The sequence below is a fragment of the Priapulus caudatus genome, unplaced genomic scaffold (genome assembly GCF_000485595.1).
Source record: "Priapulus caudatus unplaced genomic scaffold, Priapulus_caudatus-5.0.1 Scaffold1543, whole genome shotgun sequence".
NCBI lineage: Eukaryota > Metazoa > Priapulida > Priapulimorpha > Priapulimorphida > Priapulidae > Priapulus > Priapulus caudatus.
The window spans coordinates 41546-54121 of NW_014578604.1; the positions used below are offsets into that span (position 1 = coordinate 41546).

The 12576-nt window shown below is 43.7% G+C and overlaps 2 protein-coding genes across 2 annotated transcripts in view; one reads left to right on the top strand and one right to left on the bottom strand.

The window, feature by feature from the left end:
• Nucleotides 1-1517, top strand: part of LOC106816947 (N-acetylgalactosamine kinase-like) — an 18796-nt gene extending 17279 nt beyond the window's left edge. The window contains exons 8-10 of the mRNA XM_014821596.1: nt 84-142; nt 386-485; nt 718-1517. Of these exons, the coding sequence (XP_014677082.1) occupies nt 84-142; nt 386-485; nt 718-828 (270 nt within the window). The 3' untranslated portion in view covers nt 829-1517. The remainder of the gene's footprint in view (nt 1-83; nt 143-385; nt 486-717) is intronic.
• Nucleotides 1518-1529: 12 nt separating this feature from the next.
• Nucleotides 1530-12576, bottom strand: part of LOC106816949 (coilin-like) — a 13475-nt gene continuing 2428 nt past the window's right edge. Inside the window, exons 2-6 of the mRNA XM_014821597.1 lie at nt 4929-5006; nt 3560-4703; nt 2897-2980; nt 2401-2550; nt 1530-1923 (exon numbers count right to left, since the gene is read on the bottom strand). Of these exons, the coding sequence (XP_014677083.1) occupies nt 1633-1923; nt 2401-2550; nt 2897-2980; nt 3560-4703; nt 4929-5006 (1747 nt within the window). The 3' untranslated portion in view covers nt 1530-1632. The remainder of the gene's footprint in view (nt 1924-2400; nt 2551-2896; nt 2981-3559; nt 4704-4928; nt 5007-12576) is intronic.

Sequence of the window (12576 nt, forward strand, 5' to 3'; positions counted from 1 at the left end):
AATTGACCAGGGAACCGGTATGGTCGTATGGGTTACTATGGAAATGACTTCTGAATCTGCATGTAAGATGTAAAATTGACCAGGGAACCGGTATGGTCGTATGGGTTACTATGGAAATTACTTCTGAATCTGCATGTAAGATGTAAAATTGAACAGGGAGCAGTGCTGTGTTACTATGGAAATGACATCTGAATCTGCATGTAAGATGTAAAATTGACCAGGGAACCGGTATGGTCGTATAGACACTATGGAAATGACTTCTGAATTTGTATGTCAGCAGCTACGTTGCTTCAGTTTCTGTGACTGGTGTTCTTTATATGGAGCGAGGTTATTAGCCTAACCTCGGGTAGTGTGCTGCTTTGTGTTGATTTATGATTTCACGCAGGGAGGCTGGAGCGCATGGTTCGCGGCTGACAGGAGCGGGTTGGGGTGGCTGCACGGTGTCCCTCGTACCGGCTGCCTCACTGCAGAACTTCCTGCAAGAGGTTAGTATTTAGCACGTCAATTGTAGAATTGTTAGTGTATCTGCCCAAAATTCCAGTTGGCGACATCATTTTCTATACGCGCACGCACACACTCGTGCGCACATTTATATATTACATTGGGTTACACACAGAGGTATATCAAATTTTTTTTTTAAATAATTTTTTTATCATACATGTGTAGCCTATTTTCAGAATAAAATGGATTGGTGATTTGCATTATGGTACATTGCAGGTGCGTAAGCGATATTACATGGATGGAGTGCTTGAACTCACAGAGGAAGAGTGCACACGCGCTCTCTTCCCAACTGCTCCGGGAGTAGGTGCACAGCTGTACGTGCACTGAGATATGTATCCTTCTCTTCTCCCCTTTACTGTTACTTCCTGTATAACTTCCCCTTCTCCCTCAATTCCTCTCTCGCGCTCTCTCTTACAGACGTTGTCTCATATACCTTGTCTCTTCCCTTTCTCCTTTTGTCTATCTCACTCTCGCTTACGAAGAACGTGGAATGGGATACGTAATAAAAATGATATTTCTTGGTCCTCAAAATGTATCAAGAGTATATATGGGTAATCTCTCAGTTTATGAATAATAGTACAAAGTATTATAAGAAAAAAGAGATGTAATTGAGAAATAATATATTTTATTTTATTGTCAACAACATGATAATGATATTGACTAATATATGATGATTGTATACTAATTATGATATTTGATATAAGGGGTGATAGATATTTTCAGCTGAACTGTGTATATTCCAGTGAAGATAAGCAACAATGTGTGTACTTGCCTATAAGCATCAACAGGCAGTCAGTAGTGAATTTTCACAATGTACCGCTCATATGGAATAACATGGAATGCAACGAAAACTGAACGTATGCTAAACGACCAACTTTCAACTGCATGTATTCGTGGCATCGTAATATCGTGTGGTATGGTGATATCGGGTTGCAATTTGTGATGTCTTGGGTAGGTGTGTGTATGTGTGTGTATGTGTGTGTGTGTGTATGCATAGGTGGACTTATGAGGTTGAAATATGCGGTAGGTGTGTGTATGTGTATGTATGTGTGTGTGTGTGTATGCATAGGTGGACTTATGAGGTTGAAATATGCTAAGCAATATAGAAACGCTGCATTGGCCAGCAGACCATTATACTCTGGATTCCGCAATATTTTCACATAATAAAAGGAAAGGTGAGTAACTTCGATTTTGTTTGTGCTCTTTGAACTGATCTGGCTGTTTAAGTTTGATGTCTTTTGCACTTCCATCGTGGTTTGCTTCTTGATCCTTTTCGATAGCATTGTTATTCGCCATTTCATCTTGATCAGTACCGTGGGCTGTGCAATGGGGTGCTACATTGGCTTTCCCATGGCACGTGCCACGAGCTTCAGCCTCCGGAATGAGTCGTGGGTTTAACAGATGTTTGAAAGGTATCCACACCTGCGGAAAATAATTACTTATATTTGCATCACAATGACTTAAAGTTAGTATTTCCTGTTAAAAGTTAGTATTCACATTTTCCTGTCACATGGGCACCTTCTAAGCTGCCATTTAGACAATTTTTTTTACAAAATAAGGTAAACTTAATTAACTTGTCTGACTGTAAATGAGAGCATGCATCATGCACTATGACTCAAAAGCAACCCCTGTAACATGACTTCTAACAGATATATGCTAGTAAAACCATAAAGCTACCATGCTAGTAAATTTGTACCATTCTCCTCTGTAGTTCTTCATAAAATCTCATAATTGCAAAAAATACTCGTATAATAAAAAATAGATAAACTCATCGAATGAATTTGTCTCCACATCAAAACAAGGTAGAAAGCCCGTTTGGATTACCGCTTAAAAGCGTTCTGATATGAAAACAGTGAGTGAATTCATTCACTCGCATGCATACAGCACCACTATACTCACACTACCATCTCCAGTGCCCTCTAGTGGGTCCTCAAGCACTCCCCTGACTGGTTTTAGCTGGATTCTCTGCATGCCATGATCAACGTTGACCACGAGAGCTTCCTTGTAGCTTGACACCTCTGGAGTCATGGACTCTCCTACCTCCAGCATCTGAAATCACGATGCACGTACATGTTCTACTACTTGGGGCAGATGATGGAGGCAAACGAGCAACTTAAACTGAATAACTGTCAATGTTATCCGTTTTATTAAAATTCTAAAACCAGCACTATTTCAAACTCGATACTCTCTCTAATATCTGAAATACGTGAATTCAATTAAAGAGGGATGTGTACACATCGGGTAATCTCTGTGATAATTAACGACTCATGAGCAATGGAAGATTAGCTAAATGCAGTTCATGATTCAGCTACATGCTGCCTAGAATGCTAGTGGCCAGCCAACTATTCTTCTTCTTACTCACAACAGATAAGCACATGAGATAACTTTCACTCACTTTGAAAGCAATAAAGTCGCCTACTCTCGGAAAAGACAACAACGGAGTCAGCGCTTCATAATCTCTATCTACAAAAGTCTCCGGCTGCAAAGGGAAAAGTCACGTGTGAGATAACTCTCTTCCTCAGTACAGAACCATGGCAATTATATGTGCAAAACTAGACAAGAGGGCACTCACGGAGAGTGCATACCTCCGCGAGCATGTAACATGTATGTGCTCGCTGGTGGTGGCTGCTGACTAACTCGCCTGCTGCTGCCTCGCCGCTCACTGGTGGCTGCTGCTGACTCGCCACTCGCTGTCTCGACGCGCTATCGATCGCGCCACCCGCTCGCTGACTCGACGCGCTATCGATCGCGCGGTGGCTACGCACGCACGCACGCACGCACGCACGCACGCACGCACGCACGCACGCGAGCGATTGCATGACCTCCGTTTGCGCGGAGGTAATAACTCAAAGTGTGGTGACACTAGGAATTCAGCAGTTTTGTTTTTGTTTGTGTCCAGAATCAAAAGGATGTAATGCGTAATCTCAAAAAATGACAAATATGGATGTGCAAAGAATATCTTCAATCTAAAGAATGACAACTTCACTCAACAGAGAACTGACCCCACAACTGTCGCACGCCTACCCATCGCTGTACTTTGCGAAATAGGTTTATTTACCTGCTGACAAGATGTTGTGTCATGACCTTGCAATGTTTTAGGCGTTGCCACGGGAGATGTCATCTGTGGAGGAGGAGGAGGCTGCATAACCCCAACAGTCGTTGCTTCAAATCCGCCGTCCCCGCCTCCTTTTTCATCGTCATCGTTTTCATCATCGAAAACAATCCTCTTGTTTCTTCCAAAGTTGTTCGCTATCTCGAAGGCAGGAATGTAGCTACTATTTCTGTTGAAACACTGCTCGCGATTTGCCGCCGAAAAGTTGCGCTGCGAATCGGCTGTGCTCTTCCCCTTTCTCCTCCGTCGGACACGTTTTCTCACTGATCGGGAGAGATTAGCTGTATCACTGTCGTTCGGTGCATGCATGTTGGATTTTTCGCTCTGGTTAATATCGATGTTTTCTGTGCTTCCGTCTTCGTTCATGTCACGTCGGGCCTTCGCGAAACTGCCCTCAGAAGACAACCCGGTGCATGAATCTGCTTGCGCAGTCGAGTTCACTTGTGTGTCGGCCGTCTTTTTAGTAGGTCCTTTGTTTTTCTCCTTTTTCTTCGTTTCAGCTCTGCCATTTACAGAAGGTGTGTCTGCAGGTAACATATGTGTCCTGTCAGAGTTCGTACCCTTTTTGGCTGTGATTTTAGACGGCACGATCATTGTCTTTTCAGTATGCAGATCTGTGGAGTTTACAAAGGGTGCATCTGCAGGCACAGATAACTTCTGTTTTCGTTCAACCTTTTTACGCTTTTTGCTCTTTTTCGACGAAGTACGATGTTTTCCATTGGCAGTGTCTATGTCCATAGTACTGGCAATAGATCTGCCTGACTGTGCATCCAGTTTCTTTGCTCTGTCATCTGTTTTAGATCTTCTGCGCTTCTTTGCTTGTGGCTGTATGCTCTCGGCTTTACTAGACATCTTGCCAATGCTAGTTAAGTCCTTGGGGGTTCTCCATTTACTCTCACCTTCTCTCATCTCTGTGGCCTCTGCTCGTCTCTTACCGCTGCAAGTTGTGTGCCCAGTGGATCCACTTTCGGAGTCCCTTCTGAAGTGATGCGATTTTCTGACTCTGGCAACTGAACCTTCGGATAGTTGTCCATCCTCGTCACATGTCTTATCAACAATCCCAGACACAACTCGTGTCCCAAAGTGAATGCTGAAAACAAACCCCGAGGAACATAATTAAGACACCCGTTGCTACCTTGAAGAAGGCAGACATGCTAAATCAATCGCATGAAAGACCTAACAATGTAAAATCAAGAACTTACGCTCCACAAGTTACTGATAAAACTATTCTCACATGTGTATGGAAACTTCATTGCAGCTTTACTTGACTGTAATGCAAGTTAGTTAGGTTGAGTGTGTGTGAGGAATGACATACCTTACTTCATCACCATCATGCAGTATCTGCACTGACTCGTCAGTAGGTAACCAACCTCCATCCAGGCAAAGCCTTGCCCTGTGTTACAAGCAGGTGCAATATTAGCTCTAGAACTATAGCCCTTCGCTCTGCCACAAGACCTCCTGTGCTGGAGCGAAGACCTATAGCTCTAGAGCTAATATTGCACCTGCTTGTAACACAGGTGCGAAGATAAATATTAGACCACTGATCATATATTATCACTATACAATATATACCGTATATGATCGCGTAATAACCGCGGGCACCTAGTATATTTCCCCTCACGGTATGGCGCACTTATAAACCGCAGAGCAAATACAGGGTTGAAATCTGAGGCCAAATTTGTGGTTATTACGCGAGTATATACGGTACTAGCTAAACAATTAGCTCTATCTATATAGCCTTTCCCTCTGCCACAACCCAGGCTGGTAGCGGAGCGAATGCCTATTATATATTTTAATGTAAACTGCTCGATACACTCATAGCCATACACACTCTATAAAGTATATTAATAGTACGCAGTGGCTACGCATCTGGAACCGGTCGCTAGCCCTCCAGGGACATCTCACTCACACAGTGATTGCGCGACTCGCGTACACGCATGATTGCGCACCGGGACGCTGCTGCTTGATTGCCGGAAAATATACAATATATGCACTGCTGCCATCTATCCTTCATACCGTCTCGTCCTCGCTCTCCTCTCTCCTCTCTTTCACAACACACACGCTCTACCTCTCTCACACATCACAAGCACGCACAGCATGCACGCACACGCACGCACGCAGCGCACAGACGCACGCACGCACAGCACACACACACACACACACACACACACACTAGCTCTCTCTCTCTCTCTCTCTGCACGCATACACACACATACACATTCCCTCTCTCTCTCTCATCTCTCTCTCCGCACACACACACACACACACTCGCAATCAGCAGAGCGTCCCGTTGCAGTCAATCATGTGTGTAGGTGTCACAAGCTCAACTGTGTGAGATGGATGTCCGGACACGCGTAGCCTAGCGGCTCCTCGTCCGGAACGGTCGCGTAGCCACGGCTTAATAGTAATAGTAATACTATCCATCTATCTATATGGTTACGTCGATCTGTCACTCTTGACAATTAATCAACAGGGTTTAAATAGTTGCTGATAGGCAGGCCCGTAGCCAGGGGGGGGGGTTGGGGGGGGTTCGCATCACCCCTGCCCGCCCCCGAGCCAGACATAAAAAATATCCGTGAGAAATTTCAGCTCCCAGGTATGCGACCAGATCGCTCCATTTTATGTGAATAATTGCAGAAATCCATTGTGCGGGAGGAGGCCCTCCCAAGCGACCCATCCCCGTCGCTCAGTGCTATGCTCCATCCTCGATCGCTTCGTGCCCATCACAAATAGCCAACATTTAAAACGTAACCCCCCGCCCCCAAATAAAGCTGGTCTACGGCCTGTCAGATAGGGTGCTCTAGTCCCTCAGGGTACTGATCGAGCGGTCTAACCCTGGGTAACGGTTTCGATCATATCGCAAAGTACCCTCGGGGTAAACTATACGATGTCGGCTGCGCTAGTACCTGCACTTGAACCACCATACCTGACTTTCAGCCTAACTGACTGTCGTAATAGCATACACATCTGTCAAGTTACCACATCACATAGAAAAATCTCAAAAACATCGCAATCAATAAAAATGTATTTAATGTTTGACTATATTTTTGCTTTTCCTTTTCATATATTCAAATCTTTCATTTTCATATATTCATGATCTGAGAGAAATGCTTCCAAATTGTACACCACGCCGGCAATGGCACAACAGTGCTATCACCTGGCAGTTGCATAATTAATGACGGCGATACATACAATTTCGGCAGAAGAAATGCGAATAGCTGAACGAAATATTTTGCGGGACGGACCGGAAACAAGGAACGGTGAAGCATAAAGTTAGGTAGATACAATAATGTAACCCAACAACAAGTAGGGTTAACTACCTCTTACATTACCTACTCCTTCGTTGGGTTAACATTATAGTAACTAACATAGTCAGGGTAACTGGTGGGTACCAATGCAGGGTACGCCAGCGAAATAATGCGTATAGTACCCCGGGAAGGTACTTTCCGATATATCGAGCCAGGGTACCCTCCAATAGTACCCTGGGGGACAAATACCCGGGACATCGAACGCTTCGCCTAAATTGTACGAATCTTAAATGCGTAAAAGGTACGATTACTACTCTGTTTAGGCTAAATAATAATGTAACCAGGAAATTAGAGAGCTAGATTTATTGGGTGCCGAGTCTAGGCAATAAATCAGTTTTCCGAGAAACTTTGGGGCATTTCTATATATATAATCTATATTATTCGCACGTCTGATAATATTATCATTACATTATTAGATGAAGATTTACTTAGGGCTGAGCGTAACCGCCACAGGCACATTGGAGCGTTTCAATAAAATTGCTAAATAAATACGAAATCTATTTACTACCAAAGTTTGCGGCAGCCAGCGTGTGTTGCAGATGAAGCATTTGGAGCGGCATTTACAGGAAATTGTCGGCCAATATAGGTGAAAGAGAGTAGTAGAATACATTTAAGACTTTGGTAGTAAATAGATTTCGTATTTATTTAGCATTATATTTTATTGAAACGCTCGAAGTCGAAGTGCCTGTGCCTGTGCCTGTAAACATACGTTTCGTTGGCCTTTGCGGATCTTTAATCGCCCGCACACTTAAAGCTTATTACAGCTTGAGAGTAAAGAAACGTCATTAATACACCTTGACGCTCCGTGTTTATCAAACCCCAAAGCTGTCTTCGGGCAACAGATGTCGGCATAGCCACATAACACTCTATATCTTATAAGCTTAGGCTCCATGATTTCTTAACGTGTTTATGTGCAAGCGCACTGTCGCATGAATGAACGCTCTGCCATGAAGTTTATGAGGGAGGGATGTGAGGGATTTTGTTGTCATTTTTCAATAATCAACAGATGAAATTATGTTTGCTTCTGTAATAGTGTGCTCAATAGATATTTTATAATTTTGCCTATAACAAATTGAATTTAACTGATAACAATGATATGTTATCCTTATACTCCGTGCAATCTATAACCATGTATATTTTGATTGAATAATATTGGTGCTCGTTTATGCCTTTTCAAGGCTCTAGTAGGCGCCACTGCTGGCCAATATATTTTGGAACTGAATGGTCACTTGTCGTGTTGTTACGGAAGAGTAAAGGCAGAGGGATGCTGTGCTCCGTGCGCGTAGTTCTGGATTTTAGTGGGGCAGATCAAGCGTATTTCAAGACAAGATTGTTTGAGGGGCAAGGTTAGACCACGTTCAATCTTAGACAAATATGACAGGTATGCCGCTAAGACGCGCTGCGGCGATAACGCATACGAGGTGTAACTGCAAAGTCTGTTTGTCTAGGGGAGTTATTTCTGTCGGCATGTATCATTGTATGAATTGGACTGAAGCCAGAACAAGGCCTTACCCTGGCCTGGGCATTAACGAGTTTGTAAATAGTGATAACGACGCCCAAGTCTAATTTATCCATATCTTTTTTAAATAGGCTGGCATTGAATAATATACGACTATAAACCGCGCCTTATACTTATAGTTATTATATTAAATATTTTCCCATTATTTTACATAATGCAACTGGCACTGCTACTATTAGTATTTACTAAGTTATGCTACGGCTATATGGCGATGGCACATAAAACGAGTAACCGATATCCGAAAAGAACTGCTGTCTGCTTGCACGCGGCTTTTGGAAGATCTCAGCGAGGATTCAGTGGGTGCAAGATCCCTCTAACCATTCATGCGACAAACCAAATGGTCAGCAGTTGTTAATGAGATTATTTATAAGACTGCCTTCCACAAACGGGCAGTGATCGATGCCACTGCTTGCACATCGGTGCTTGCTAGAGTATGATGGCAGATGCAAGAGGGCATCTCATTTAAAAACTTGCAAAACTGGATACCATGGGTGAAGGTTCTGAACGAACTTCTTTGGTTTCTAGAGCATTTAACTGAAGCACGGCAACGGAACATAACGCGTACGGTGGAGGAGCACCGCTGTAGAAAGAGCACGCAATTGCGATGCGCTCGGGCCGACATCATCGTATTTGTATGTCTAACATCAGAGCATCACTGAGTCTTGAGCCGTGAAGCGGTGCTGCTGTACTGGTGCTGGGCAAGAATGCATGAGATATGCAATGAATAGGCGGCCGGGACCTCGATATGCGGTGCGATTATCGAAACCTTGTTAAGCTGTGAGACAGACCCGGGAAAACAGGTTGGTAAACACCTCTACTTTGCCCTCATTGATATTTACATGTATCTGCCATGCCTATATTCGTTAAGAATTTTAAATATATCGGTGAAAACAATGCTTTAAAGCATTTGTCGAATTTTTTTAAATTAAATATATTTGCCGTGTTGTCTATTCTCATCATTTGTATGGCTCCGAAATAATGATTTTAAAGTTGATCATGGGCGTCTTATATTTGTGCTGTAGTTTGGAAAGATTAAAGCTGTACATGTGGCAAGCAGTCATGGTGTTAACTAGTATATATCCCTAGTATATCATATGCGACATGATTAACTGATTATCTTTGGCGCGTCGTTGGAAATTGCGCAAAACGATATGCAGTTATGAACTTTCAACCTATTGTGGGCGTTCAATTGTTTCATTGTCTTAGGCCGCCAGGAACTTTTCTAGCACAAATCTTAGATAATCGAAGATTGTTTTCCGCGGTTGTACCTTAGTACTTGGCTATATATTCACCATAGTAAGATAAAATTAATTACTTATGTCTATTTTCCACCTTTTGGTGCCAAGAAACATTAATAGTGGTGCCAAACGTTTTACTGTGCGAATTTGCAGTTTACTTGTTTTAGTATTTTTGTTTTCTTGTTGCCAAGCGTTGTGATATGAACCTGGTCCTGCCTCCTATTGGCATAATCGCAAAACCTTGGCAAAAACTGCATTTGCAGGTTTTTATTTTGTTCGAGAGCAAAATTTAATGTGAACAGACTTAATAAAAAGACATATATGATAAAATGTTTTTAATATGAAAGTTCACGCTCGGTGAAGTAGTGCCGTCAGTAATTTACATCCATTTTGCACACAAGTCAACATGCTTGTAAAAACCGGCCACAGGGTTATTCGTGGCTAAGTTTTAACTCAGGCGGGAACGTGGGGACACGTAACAATACGCGAGGACACGTTAACATACGCGAGACACGTTACCTACGCGAGGACACGTTACATACGTGAGGACACGTAAGCATACGCGAGGACACGTTAATACATACGTGAGACACGTAAGCAGCTGCGGATAGGCGTGTGGGCCTCATGTCAGGGCGGGCAACGGCGTGTGTGTTATCATGTAGGTCCCGGTAGAGTCCAGAGGGACTCCTAATTAAAGGGAACTCTAAGTTCAGAGCTTCAAGGGCTACCGCCTGCCAGCCTACCGCCTGTGCACCACTACCGCGCGTTCAGCGTTGTTTGTCGTCGCATTTATCTGCTTCTGTTTTGTACCAACAACGTCGGACTGGTTAGCCGTTAGCTAGGCAATTATTATATTGTATTAATATTGTCAATATTATTGTATATATGTAATATTATTGTATGTATTGTATATCGTATTGTATTGTATATGTAATTGTATGTATTGTATTGTATTGTAGTTGATTGTATTGGTATTGTATATTTTATTGTAATACTTATGATATTGTACAATTATTAGCAAGTATTATTCGCTATGCGGTCGAACTTGCTACGCAGGTTATATAAATTCTTGTACAGCGCGGCTATATTTTTCATAATCGACTGCAACTAATGCAATTTTAGTTCATTAAAAGCGTAACGCTAATATAGCGCACTGGTAGTACCTGCACTGCGCGTGTGTGGGCGTACATGCGTGGGTCGCGAGGCTGCGTGTGTCTCTGTTTGTGTTTTGTATTTGCGTTGTGTGTGTGCACGCGTGTGTTTCCCCCTAGTGCCATACTAGTGTGATTCTCGTGTTTTGAGGGTCGTGCAGGTGCCGCGTGTGACCTGAGACCGGGGTTCGAGGCCCACCTAGAAAGCCTAAATTTATATTATTTGGAGCTATCTCTGGATGCATATATGGAGGCTGCATTTTTGAATGGAATTGTTTCAAATAATATAATGAGAGCATTCATAAGAATTATTGCTCCGAATTAGAACGAATCGATGGAGAATTCGCGGTCAAGAAACTGCCGTGCATCAACCAGCAAGGTCGATTCGAACTTTCGAAGGTCTGTACTTCAAGGCGCGCCGACTACCTGCATAAAATAAATGTAGGAAATCTATAACTGGCGTGTTTTTGCGAAGAATGTTCTAAAAATGGCAGAATCTGTAAAAGACGTAGAGAGAGAGAGTAGTCTACCTCACCGGTACGTAGCCCCCCGCGCGCACACACACACACACGCACGCACGCCACGCACGCACGGCACGCCACGCAGCACACGCACAGCCGCACACTGCGGCACAACGCAACCACAACACAAACACGGACACACACACACGCACACCACGCACCACGCACAACGCAGCGCACACACACACACAGCTGACACACACACACACACCACAGCACACACGAGGCACACACACACACACACACATACACACACAAGCACACACACACGCAACACGCACACGCGCACGCCACACACGCACACGCACACGCACACGACACACACACACACAGACCAACCACACCCACACCAACACGCACAGACGCACACCCCGCGCCGCCTTCGCCAGCACACACCGGGTAACGTTGGATATAGCGGAGTGGGCAAGTCCGTTTTCTCATCACCGAATCGACAGCCATGACTAACTAGACCAAGTATTGACTAGCGTTGTTTCGGGGAAACACGTGAGAGGCGATCTCGCGAAAGGGCAACCTTATAATGAAGAGGCCAAGCTTTATAATGAAGCTCTTATCCCGCTGGAGCTCCTTGCATTTGGAAATCCTACTAAGGGCTGTAACGATGACAACACACCTCCCGATTCGATTTCTTGTTCGATTGTGATCGCGCAAAAAATGAATGTTATTAATTTTGTATATTTAATCTAATTTTAAACCGAACTATTCATCCATGCTTTTTTAGCTCATCGACGAAGTCAGATGCAGTTGTAGAATCGCATGCATGTCCATGCGTCCGTCCGTGCGCTGTGCCGTGCAACAGTTTGGGCAACAAATCTAAACCACGCTTCGACCGTAGCGGTCACAGATATTCGAGGAGATTCAAGAGACGCTCTGGCGGCTCTTGTTTTTTATTTATAATAACAAAATCGCTGATGTAATGTAAAATAATAAGCAGTAATAGGTCAAGATGATAGAAATTATGAGAAATCTGGGGCGATCCGATTCGATTTCGGTGGATGCGTATACAGCACCCCCCCGCTACTCGTACGGCCTGACGTGAGTCGCGGCTACTTTGCAACGTTAATGCAGCGGTTTCGAGTGACCGCGTGTTTGTTAGAGACAAGTCTAAACGTAGTTAACACAGTAAATATAGCGAAATAGTGTCGATATCCTGAAACTGGCAGGTGAAATTTCAACCTTTTGAAATCTGGTTTTCAAGATTTTCTCTT